This window comes from Apus apus, chromosome 3 (genome assembly GCF_020740795.1).
Source record: "Apus apus isolate bApuApu2 chromosome 3, bApuApu2.pri.cur, whole genome shotgun sequence".
NCBI classification, from domain to species: domain Eukaryota; kingdom Metazoa; phylum Chordata; class Aves; order Apodiformes; family Apodidae; genus Apus; species Apus apus.
The window spans coordinates 75,469,243-75,481,875 of NC_067284.1; the positions used below are offsets into that span (position 1 = coordinate 75,469,243).

Consider the following 12,633-nt stretch of genomic DNA (forward strand, 5'->3'; position numbering starts at 1 on the left):
TTACTCTATGTGCAAAAAAAACCCAAAAAAACCCAAACCAAACCTGTAAAGAGGGAACTGCTAGATCAATTCAGGACTGATTTGTAGTCACCATCCAGAGAGCACAGCTAAAGACATTTCCATCCCAAGGACTGTTAAGGACTGTTTTTCTGTGAGTTTTCTTCCCAGTAAGAACAGACTTGTGCTTGGCACAGCTTGTGTTTGCATTCGGTCTGTTATCATAATTCAAACTCACCTGGATCAGCACTGCAATAACTTTGTTTTTGTACTGTGTTAATATGTGTAAGGCCACTATCAAAATGAGTTTTAAATTAATCTCATAAATGATGTGATACTGTGACCTTGGCATTGACTTAGAAAATTATTTGGGGTGTGCATGGAATTTTTTTACTCATGTTTTCTCTTTGCTCTTTTTTCTTTTTTTTTTTTTTTCTGATGAGGACTGAGAAAGAAAACCCCATTCTTTGTTTACTGCCAGTTTTCACAGAAAATGGGTCTTTGTTTGATACTTTCATATGCTTCCTCCTTTGGGGAATTTCTGTTGGGAAAACTATTCTTCCTGATACAGCAGGGTTCTGGCAATAGGCTTCAGCACACATTTGCTCTTAGTGTGTTAGGCCTGCTGTTCTTAAGGCAAAGCCTCCAAATCCTGAAAGGAAGAATGAAGACGTATAAAAAATCCCGTTTTTAGGCTTCATCAAATGTAAAGACCTGAAATAATTAATATTTTATGGTCTATAACTTCCTTTACCTAACAACATACAAGAGGAAAGGAAAAAAGGGAGCCATTTTGGATCTCCAGAAGTTAGAAGGGGCATCTTCGTCTGATGCTGATTTTAAATATTTCTTCCTGTCACAAAATTAGCTGTGATATCCATGCTTCAGATCTGCTTTGCACAAATTCTGCATGGAAACCTTATTGAGAGCTTTGGGAAGCTAAAACTAATGAAGAATGCAGCAGCTGGCTTGCTAATGTTAGTAACTAGAACAAATAAAAGACTATTAGTTTAATATTTGTTTCTACATCAAAATAGAAATTGTAGCATTTGTAAAATATAGTTTTAAGGTTTTTTATGTTAGTTCAGTACTTTCAGTGCAAGTATCTTGTGGCTTGGTGCTTCTATTTCAGAGTAATGCATCCTTTTCTGATGTACTCTCCAGCATATGAAAAACATCTTAAATTTAAATAACCTAAATTGACCTATCTTACAATAGAAGAGTATCAAATTCTGAAATAAAGATAAACATTGCATATTTCCGCTGAAGTAATTAAGTGTGACTTGTAAGCAATTCAGTAATTTTCAATTCTGTGTTTGTAGTTAACCCCATAATTAGGTTTCCATTGGATTTCAGTTAATTGACCAGTTTCCTTCTTTACTTTTTCACATCAAGCTGAGTAACTTTGACTTTCTAAGCTGAGCAGTGAGAAGACTGCAGGCTAAGTATTGTTATAAAGGTCTCGAGAGTGAAATAGAATTCCTAATGTTGATCTTCAGATGATACTATAGAGACCATCTCTTTATTGAGGTTTCTGCTCCAGTGAATGAGAATGAGTTACCTGTTACTAGGCTTTTTTTTGTTGTTGTTGTTATTTGTAGTTTTTAGACTGGGTTAGTCTGTTCTTGTTCTAATGTAAAGATGAAATTTTTAAAAATTATCTAAAATACACTTATGATTCATTCTCCTGTTTCTTAGAATTGGCAAGGAGGCTGAATTGATTTATAGTTTTTTATTTACATTCTGCTTTTTCTGACTGGACTGTTTTCTGGTGCTCAAGTCTGTTTTGGCTTCTGTGTAGTCCTTGAGACAACAACAATCAATTTGCCTGATTTTTTTTTTTTCCAGACACATTGAAGATAATGTAAGAAGGAGGAAATATCAGCTCATAACTTTAACTACAGTTTGGCTAATCTGTTGCTTTTGACAAATTAACCTTGACTCTTGACTGGCATATAGTATTAATTTTCAAAAATGGAGCATTATTTTACAAAAAATATATATTCCCTTTCTTCCTATTGGAATAATGTAACTTTCTGCAGTGTTATTCTAGTAATGATGCAAGTTACTGTAATTTTTTAATTGTTAGCCTAAGTCTGTGGTAATCTTAGTACCTTGCAAACAGGTAGTCTTAGTAAGCTTAAAATATCTCTTTTCTGTTATCTCATTCAAGTTAAAGGCCAATTTTTATAGTTGTCTTCATTTAGTCAGTCTAGAGTCTAGTTATAAAGAATATTTTTTTATTTGTTTCCTCTTACTCTCTGAAATAAGGTGCTTAAGATAGTGACAAAGACTGACTTTCTGTCTGTGAAATCACTATAGCATTCTCATTACTAGTATAAATGCCTCTTTTTTCCCAGTGCTTACACAAATGACTATGCTATGTATGAAGGATTAATTCTGCTCATTGGGCTTAGTGTGTCTACAGAGAGTATGAATAACCTCTCGTACTACTCTTCTCTGTTCTGTTGGACTCTTAATGCAGAAAAAATCATGTAGCAATAAGTAAAATTTTGTTCTCTCTTACCAGTAATTTTGTAGTCCTTTAACTTGAGAAGCAAGTCAATGCCAGTAGTGCTTCTGTAATGTATCTCTTTAAATACTCTCTCCTTTAAGCCCTTCTCATGTACAGCTCACACTGACTTCAGGGAGTGTTATATAAATTCAGAAGTTGTGAATTTGCACATACAGTGCACATACACTGCACATACAGTGGTATAGGCAAAATATTTGTATCTTGTTCTTTAACTGAAGTAATGGAAATGGGAGAGCACAGTTTATCTGAAACTAACTGAGGGTCATTCTCATCTCTCCTTTTTCTCCTGTTTTAAGAATTAACTCTTAGCCATGGTGGAGTCTGGAGGACATAAACAACAAAACCTATCTGTTACGTTTTCAAATTTTTATTCCAGTCTTAAAGCTCCAGATTTTCAGATATTCATTTCCTGAAAATAATGATTTTATTTTTTTTCTGTTTCTTGTGCATTTCTTTGTTTCACCTTCCAGCAGGGAATTGTTACTACAGTTTAGCAAAGTGAGGAATCTCAGTGAGAGAAATCTTCAAAAGCAGGGCAATATCCCAACCACCTACTTTAGGATCAATATTAGATACTATGATATTATAATGATTAAAATTTTGCTATGTGGTAACAGCAAAGTGACTCAGATAATCAAATGGCTACAAGGTTCCCAATCCTGTAACTGAAGAGGGTAAATGACTATCAGGTGACATACAATAGCAGTCCAAAAGAAACACTAGGCACAGAGATGGTTCTATAGTCCTGTCCTCTGGCAGTTGGGCACTCAGTGCAGGTACCTTAGGTGACTTGGCTTAGTCAGGCTCAGAACCTAGGTTCATCCTCTGAGGATAGTAGCCTAAACATTTAAAATCATAGAATTACAGATTTACAGGCCATATGGTTGTCATTTTTGCCCACCATTTGCCTAAGTCAATGGTAATAGTATTTGTCAGGAATGAGGAAGCCTTTAACCTAAAACCTGTTGATGGAGTTCAGACTTTGCACTTCCTGTTTTCCAGAAACATACCTTAGAAGGTGAACTAAAGGCTAGTTTTGGTTTAGAAATCTGCTGCCCTTTTTCTTGAGGATGATCTGCCATGCATGCTGGAATGCAAGATGTGGAGAACTGGCAAGAGCATGCAAGAGGAAATCTGACTCTGTATAGCTGTGACAATCACCCCACAGGCATGGTATATTATGCCTGTGTAGGCTTTCAGTCTGAATATTTCGATTTGGTTTTGAAAATGCAAGAGGGTGCTTCTGTGTGCCAGATTTTCTTATGAAGATTGAGTTACAGAAACCAGAATTGCTCCTTTCCAAGGAAGATGTTGTCAGAGGTTTATTAAATAAGAAAAAATTGCAAGAGAATAAAATGCTGGCTATATTTCATTAATCGGAAGAGCAGTTAGTCTTAGAGAAATCTATAAATACCTACATCAAAAGATAGGTTGCTTTGCTTGGTGATAGGAGCAGGTAATTTTATGTATTAAAGCTGTGGTCTCTGCTGGTGCTTGTAATAGAAAAAGAAGTAAATTTTTCTTTTGTACAAATAATAATGTTGATTAAAAAAATCCAATGACGTAAGCCTCTAAAACTCTAGTCTTCTAAGAGGGCAAGCTTTAGATCTTTTTAATTATGAGATGGCAGAAGGACAGAAGGTTATAAAATAAATGAGAAAAAGAAAATATTACTTCTTAGATGCTTTTAGTTCTAGAACTTTTCCTTAGAATGTGCAAGTATTTTCTAATTTTGTTGTAAAGTTGTAAAATCTCCAGTATCAAATCCACATTTTAGTTTCAGGAACAAAAATACATTGTGATTGCTATGACCTTGAAGGAATCACAGAATTACCAAGAATTACCAAATAAAATAAAGTAGTCTGCTAGTATAAGTCAGCTTGGTAAATATTGTATTGTATTCAACACATTACTTCACAGAATTGCCTACTTGTTTGTGATAATTTTTTTTGCCTTAAAAATGTTTTTTCAGGTTGGATGAGTTAATTGAAACATTTCTTGAAGATAATGATCCTGATAGCACCCTGGATGTTGGTGCTGACATGCGCAAGATCAAGTATTGCTTCATTCGTGTAAAGGTATTTCTTTTAAACATTGATGGAAGTGCGGCTGGCACTGAAAATAACTTTAAGAAAAACACAGCTGAAAAGTGTCAAAAATAATGTAATACAGTGGAGAGGCACTGGAAAAGAGTAAGGGGAGGACTGATAGAAATTTGAAAATTAGTTGGAAAAAATCAGTGGCATTTTGTGCAAGGCCCAGCAAGGATCTCAGCATGCAAGAAATTGTAAGAGAGCACTGGAATTTGTTGGAATCAACACAGACATGCTATTTTTATATGGATAGATGGGTCCATCTCATTCCCAGCACTAATGGGGGCTTCATTTTGGACAAAGTATTTTGAAAGAGAGAAAAATAACGAGTAAAAACACCATATCCCTGAATCTGTTACACTAACTCTCCTGATGATGTTGGAAGCCCTTCTAAATCATCGAGCAAACAAGGTACGCTTAAACTAGGAAGAACAAGTGAAATTAATAGGAAAAGCAATATAGGTTAATATCTACTTTTCTATATATAGTAAGGCTTTATATGGGCTTTACCTTTTCTGTGATAGCTACACAGTCTCAGAGTAGAATAAATGCATAACTGGAGGTAAACTTATAAGAATATGCTTTTTGTTTTGTTTTGTTTCTCCTAATAGCAGCTAAAGATTTCTGATAAAAAACTGCTCTCACAGAACATCTCTGAAGAAACAGTTGCTAACAAAGAAGCAGAACTGAAAAACTTGAAAGAACTTCTGCAGCAAAGAGACAATGAAATCGGTATCCTTTGTGGGGAAAAAATAATATTTGAGTTTGAGCTGATCTGGCTACAAAGGTTTTTGTGTGTGTGAGATAGGCATTAGCTACCGATCATGCTGTGCTAAAGCAATTACGCAGTTCCCAGATTTTATGTGGCAGGACTCCTACTTTGCACCTGCTTCTGTTTCAGTTGTAACCAAAAGCAAAATCCTGGATCCAGGCACCACTTAGCTTTAGAATGGTCCAGCCAAGATCCAGATACTCTGGATCAGACTACTCCTAAAACACTCTCCTCAAGCAAATTAAACAATTTTTTAGAATGAGTAACTATATAAAGGCTGATACTATATAAAGGCTGATTTATTACCTTACAAAGAATCAACTTTCCTGTTAGTGTTATTTTTAGCTAAATGAAGTGCTACTTAAGACTAGTGGACTATTGCCTTTAGAATACATACAAAACTTGTATTTACGTGCAACTTTAAAATTTATATTAAAGCTGAAACTTCTTGCATATAAAAATACTATGCTACTCAAGCATGCTTGGTCCATTTCATTGCCTCACAGGAAATATGTCAGTAGCTGCACTCTTGCTTGATGGGTAGGAGGTTTTTTAGCAGGTTGACAGAACTGTGGGCAAACCACAGCATCACTGTGTCCTTAATTTTGTGGCTACTTCGTGGTTAAAATTTGAATATGGCAGAAAATTGAAAAAACAGGTTTGTTTTGGTTTTCAATTTATAGGTAGCAGAGATTCTTTCACAAGTATTAATAAAAAACCAAACTTACTTGCATCCTTTTTCTTTACAGTTCCTGGTGAATTTTCTATATCAAATGAAAATGGCATTTTATATCAAGTTGTAGCATACTACCAATATAATTTGAGACAGCAGGAAAGCTTCTCTGTTTCTGCTCCATCATGGAAGAGATGGTCTTTTTTCAGGGTGAAGTTTCAAATACAAAGAATCATAGAATCATAAAATCATAGAATCATAGAATACCAGGTTGGAAGGGACCTCAAGGATTGTCTGGTCCAACCTTTCTAGGTACTACTATAGTTTTTGTGAAATGGCTCAACACTCTGTGAAGCTGAGACTTAAAATAGTCCCATGTGAGGGAATCTACCACTTCCCTTGAGAGACTATTCCAATGTTTGATTTTCCCCATGGTGAAAAATTTGCCTCTTGTATCCAATAGGAATCTTCCCAGGATCAACTTGTGCCCATTACCCCTTGTCTTTTCCATGTGATTTCTTGTAAATAGGGAGTCTCCATCTTCTTTGTAGCCACCCTTCAAGTACTGGAACATGGTAATGAAGTCTCACCTAAGCCTTCTCTTCTCAAGGCTGAACAAACCCAGTTTTCTCAGCCTCTCATATGGCAGGTGCTCCACTCCTCTGATCATCCTTGTGGCCCTTCTCTGGACCCTCTCCAGCCTGTCTGCATCCTTTTTGTAGAGCAGGGACCAGAACTGAACACAATACTCCAAGTGTGGTCTGACAAGCACTGAGTAGAGCAGTATGATGACTTCTTTATCTCTGCTGGTGATGCCCTTGTTGATGCAGCTCATCATCCTGTTGGCTTTCTTTGCCACTGCAGCACACTGTTCACTCATGTTGAGTTTGTGATCCATCAAGAGCCCCAGGTTTCTTTCCACAGGGCTGTTATCCAGCCAGGTGGATCCCAGTCTGAACTGCACTCCTGGGTTTTATATTCCCAGATGCAACACCTTACACTTCTCACTGTTGAACTTCATAAGATTTCTTCTAGCCCACTCCTCCAGTCTGTCCACGTCATCCTGGAGGGTGTCTCTCCCTTCTGGAGTGTCAGCCTCTCCACTTATCTTGGTGTTGTCAGCAAACTTCATCAAGGTGTTCTTGATCCCAATATCGAGATCACTTATGAAGATGTTAAACAGCATTGGGCCCTATATTGATGCCTGGGGGAGCCCACTTGTGACCGGTTGCCAGTTCAAAGAGGAGCTATTTACTGTCACCCTCTGGGTACTGTTTGTCAGCCAGTTCCCCACCCACCACACAGACCACTTGTCAGTTTCTCCAGAAGGCAGCTGTGGGGGACTGTATCAAAAGCCTTGGAGAAGTCCAGGTAGATGATACCCACTGCTTGCCCTGCATCAACCAAGCATGTTACTTTGTTATAGAAGGTCATCAGGTTTGTCAGGCACGATTTGCCTCTGGCAAATCCATATTTGGCTTTTCCCATTCATGTGCTTCAGTTGACTTGTGGCTCTCCCCAGGACGATTTGCTCCATGACTTTCCCAGGGACTGAACTGAGATTAATGGGTCTATAATTACCTTTGAACCCTTCTTATAGATAAGAGTGACATTAGCCTTCCTGCAGTCCTCAGGGCTGTCTCCCAATCTCCACGACTTCTCAAAGATTATGGAGAGTGGCTTTGCAACAACATCAACCAGCTCTCTCAATCCCCTCTGGTGGATGGAATCCATACCCATCAGTTTGTATTGGTCAAGCTCTTGTATTAGTCGACACACCAACTCTTCCTTCACTGACAGTCTTCTTGAAAAGCTCCCAGCACTCTTCTTTACCCTCCATGGAAGCTTCCCACAGGATCCCTTCCAACTGAGCCCTGAGTGGGCTGAAGTTTGCTCTTCTAAAATCTAAAATATTTGTCCTGGAATTAAGCTTCACTGTGCTCAGCAGTATCCCAAACTCCACAGTACTGGGGGCACTGCAGCCAAGTCCGTCACTAACGAAGATATTACAGAGCAGGTTCTCTTACTTAGTGAGTAGCAAGTCTAACTGTGCCCCATTTGCTGGTTGGCACATCCAACATTTGTGTGAGTAAGCAGTCTTTTACACATTCCAGGAACTTGATGGATGTCAGGTGAACTGCAGTGTTCTTCCTCCAGCAAGTGTCTGGGTAGTTAAAGTCTCCTACAGGGACCAGGTTTTGTTGACCCAAAGCTTGCCTGAGAGACCCTGAGTATTGCTTCATTGGCCACATCATCTTGGTTTGGGGGTCAGTAACAGATGCCTGCTGTAAAGTCTCCATTGGAGACAACCCCTCTGATTTTTTCACACCATGGCAGTATGACAGTAGAGTTTGTAGTTCTGTTTGCCTGTGACTGCTTTTATCAGGATTTGACTGAATGGGATCACCAGTTGTGGTCTATGTTACTATTTAGTAAAACTGAGTCTGATGTTTGGAAAAACTATGGTGGATGATGATAATTACGAAGAATATGCCCAACCCTAAATGCACATGCACATGTCGGCTTCCATAATGTGAATTGTTCCACTTAGAGAAAGAGAGTCTTGGGGATAAACAAAAATTATCATTAGTTTATTAAAAAAAAAAAAAAAAAAAAAGAGAGAGATCCTTAATTATTTCCTTAATTTATCTTACAGTTATTCTGGTAAATATGCTAAAAGAAGAAAAAAAGAAAGCAGAAGATGCTCTTTTCCAGCTTGCTGCTGCCTCTGCTGGCTCTATAGTCTCCGAAAAGCCTCTTTCTATAAAGCTGGAAGAAAGTCAAAGCCGATCTACCAGTATTAGTCCGAAAGAGGCAAAAGATTTCATCTCTTCAGTTCACAGACTACCTTTCTTTTCCAGACAAACAGGTTAGTGTAATTACTTAAGTTCTCAGTTATTGGATTGTTACAGTCTCTTTTAAAGCATATAGTTCAAATGTGTACCAGAACAGGAAAGCTTTATTTTCAGTATCAGCTGTATTGTGCTAATTCTGTATCCATAAATGCAGGGATTTAGATTTATAGCCCTCTCAATGTCCTCATGGCTCTGTTGAACAGTCCTACAAAACCAGAGTATAAATTCAGTTGCAGAACCTTGAATCTTTGAGTGAGTTTTCAGAAAAAGAAAAAATAAAAAAATGAGCATAATTCCTTAAAAAATGCTAGGAAATAATAATTTTCCCTGAAAGATTTTAAAATAATGATTTTTTATTTATTTTTTTTAACTAACTGCAGATACTGAGAGAATTTTTGTGCTGGCATTATTAATTACACAGTATCCTTAAACACCAATAAACACTTACCCCCACTCTAGCCCCTTTTTTTTTATCTTCCTGCCAGGAGAGAAACCTTATATTCTGATAAAATGAAATGTCATTATTTATGCTTCCGGTTCTGATACCAGATTGCACACGCAAAACCTTCTGTAGCTATAAGATTATTTTTTTAATAGTATACATTTTAGATATCTCAACTTTATTTAGCATTTTTAATAAAACATGGTGTTTCTTTCTGGTGTTAAAAAAGTGAATGTGATTAATTGAACTGTGATATTAGCTCCAGAAATTACAACCAGCTCCCTTTTTGTGCATGCGAGTAGCTTTAGTGTAGTGGTTCCTTTCTGGAGCACAACTTCAGTTAATGTGAACAAAATTCTTAAGCTCGTGTATTTTAAAAATATGTTTCCTAATTCACATAGTTTGTGAACAAGCTAGAGCTGAATTCATAAATAATGTGTTTGTTTGGAACAGCTAACACGCTCAACACCTTTTTATCATGCCTTCTTCAGCAGATGGATGTTCATAGATCACTTATAAAAGGTTTTTGTCTCTTCTAGTAAAGCCATGTGTTGTTATTAGTACTAATTGAGCTGTTAGTTTTGTAAAATTTAATAGGTGAGCATACCAAATACTGTTCATTGAAAAAAGAATTATTTGGGATGAATGGTTTGCACTCCATTCTTTTCAGTCTGCTTTTCAATCAGTTTTGGGTCAGTTTCTTATATCCTGTGTCTTTCCATGTGGACATGAAAACCGTTAAGTCCTCAGTAGCCAACATGCTAAGTGTGAACATGAAAGTACTCCCTTAGGTTCACTTATAGTTCTTTTACTTTTAAACTTTTCAGTCATATTGTGTGAGATCTACAGATAAATAAATGTTATTTTGGGATTATTTTAGGTGGCCCTATACGTCTGCATTCCTTTGGAGTGGCCTGACATTCCGCTGCAAGTCTAGTCCAGTAATGTTGGACTTGCAAACTTCTGTAATGTATAATTGATATAGTGATAATGCCTTAAAGTGTTTTTTCTTAAAATGCTTGTGTTGTTGTCCTCAGGGAATACTTAGAATGGCAGATGTAAAAATGTAGGAAAAACACTGTTAATAATACAACATGTACAGCCTTGCCAGCATGCCTTAAACCCAAGCTTAGCAGACCAGTTGTCTTTACAAGAATATAACTGAGTGTCCAGGCTCTTTTGTGCCTTTGTGTCTCTGTAAATGACAGTATCTTCTCCCTAATATATAAATAACTTTATTTTTCATTTTCATTTATTTTTCTTTTGTTTTATTACTTAAAGTAAGTAACCAGCTTCAATATTTATCTTCATATAGCAACTAACACTTACATGAAAAGTTCTTGTAGACTGGAGATTATATATGTTTCTAATCAGCGTGCTGGGTTTTCACTTTTTGATTCTCCATGCTACCAAGTGAATTTTGAGAAAAACTCACTATAAAACACTTGTAAGCATATGCAGACAGTTCATCAGAAAATCTTGAGAAAGATCTGTGTGTACTTATACATAATATACAGAAACATATCATATCATATGTAAAGTTTTGCTACAGGAGAAGAACTTTAATGAAATGGAAGCAATTTTTAGAAGCATTAGAGTTTTTTCTGTAGTCTTTAAAATTGTGTTAGAGATTTTAAAATTGTATTTGAGATTTTAAAATTAAAGAAGTTTGCTAGGGACCACTATGAAAGTATGAAATGCTCTTCTCAAGAGTTAGGGATTAGTGTAGACCTCATCAGGACTCATAACTACTGCTAATATTGTCTTGCACTCTTCAATTAATATGGTTATTAAAGAAATTCCAGAAACTTATATTGTCATCTCCAAAATTTGAATCATGCACCTTGAAAGATAAGATTAAATATTCATATAACTAGATTCCAGAAGAGTGAGTTTTAAAAGATATGGAAGTACAAGCAATATTTACTGTTAATATTTTGGAAAATGCGTTCTTCTGCATCAAAACTACCTGAAACCATCCCTAGAATCTGATTTTACAAGTTTTTAAGGATATATTTCACTTTATCCATATAAGGAATAGTGCAGGATTTAAGCATGTGCTTAAATTGTTGTAGAAAGAGCAACTCAAAAATGAAAATGACCAGTTAGCATGGACTCTGTAAGTAAGGGAATTTTTATAGTGGTTCATTGAGAAGGGTTAACAATTAAGCATTGCAGTTATTTTTCCTTATATCATCTGAGCTGGTTATTTATGACAATAACTTTATAGCAAATTGTTCATTTCAAATCCCATGTAAAACAACTTCCAGTAACTACACAGATTTTTGTTGCATTTTTTTTTCCAGTTGAATTGTTCAAATAAAAAGATCTCTGTGTGTCAGTAGATTGTGAAGTACGAATGTTTTCATTAGCAATGAAGAACATGCCTCATCCTACATTATCATGTGTAACTTTTACATATTTATTACTTAAATTTCCATATACTTTTTTTTATGCAATTTGTGAGGGTTTTTTTTAATGGAGAGAGAATCTTCACCTTGAAATTCAAACAAGACAGCTGGCAAGTAGAAACTTAGATTTTCCTAGTGTTCTAATGTGAATAGATTTCTTTAAACTATTTCAGGTTGCTCATTATCCTCTAAAATTGCTTAGTAATTGAACTAGCAGTTGTCACTATTGCTGTTTTGTTTGAGGAGACTGCATTCAGGAATGGGAAAGAAGTTCTCATAGACAATAAGGAGGAGAGAAGTTAGAAGGAACAAATTAATGTATGAGAGTTGTGTATCATGAGCTGCATACATCTGAAAGAACTAGAAATATGTCTAAGAACAGAATGCTGAAAAAATTAGGAATTGAAATCTTACATGTTCTAGTTTTCTCATTTCTGCATAAGAAATACTCCTTTGTTAAATGTTTCATTCAGGAAGATATTTAAGAAGTTGTTAACAAAATGAGACTATTCAAAGGCACAATGAGATCCCACACAAGAGGCAACTGACAAAACCGAGTAGTCAGGAAAAGGGCATAAAATACTGCTTTTAAAAAATATTAGAGAGTATGAAAAGAGAGAATATTATTATTCATGTTTTATACCAGTCCACTGTTAAAAAAATCAGATTAATCCCACAGAAGTTTATGTAATGGATTTTTACAGTGGGTGCTTTGCAGATTCTTTAGAATTTTCTAGTGCTGCCATGCTGCTACTTACTATACAGGATACTAGGCTAGATTGATCTTGCATCTGTTCCCTTATGGCAATGCTGACGTGCGTTAGTTTCTTTCCTAAAACAGAGCTGAGTATTTG

At 36.1% G+C, this 12,633-nt stretch overlaps 1 protein-coding gene across 1 annotated transcript in view; it reads left to right on the plus strand.

Moving 5' to 3' along the window:
• The window catches only part of KIF6 (kinesin family member 6), a 157,364-nt gene that overhangs the window by 63,078 nt on the left and 81,653 nt on the right, over nucleotides 1-12,633 (plus strand). The window contains exons 11-13 of the mRNA XM_051613336.1: nucleotides 4,506-4,611; nucleotides 5,238-5,358; nucleotides 8,728-8,940. Of these exons, the coding sequence (XP_051469296.1) occupies nucleotides 4,506-4,611; nucleotides 5,238-5,358; nucleotides 8,728-8,940 (440 nt within the window). The remainder of the gene's footprint in view (nucleotides 1-4,505; nucleotides 4,612-5,237; nucleotides 5,359-8,727; nucleotides 8,941-12,633) is intronic.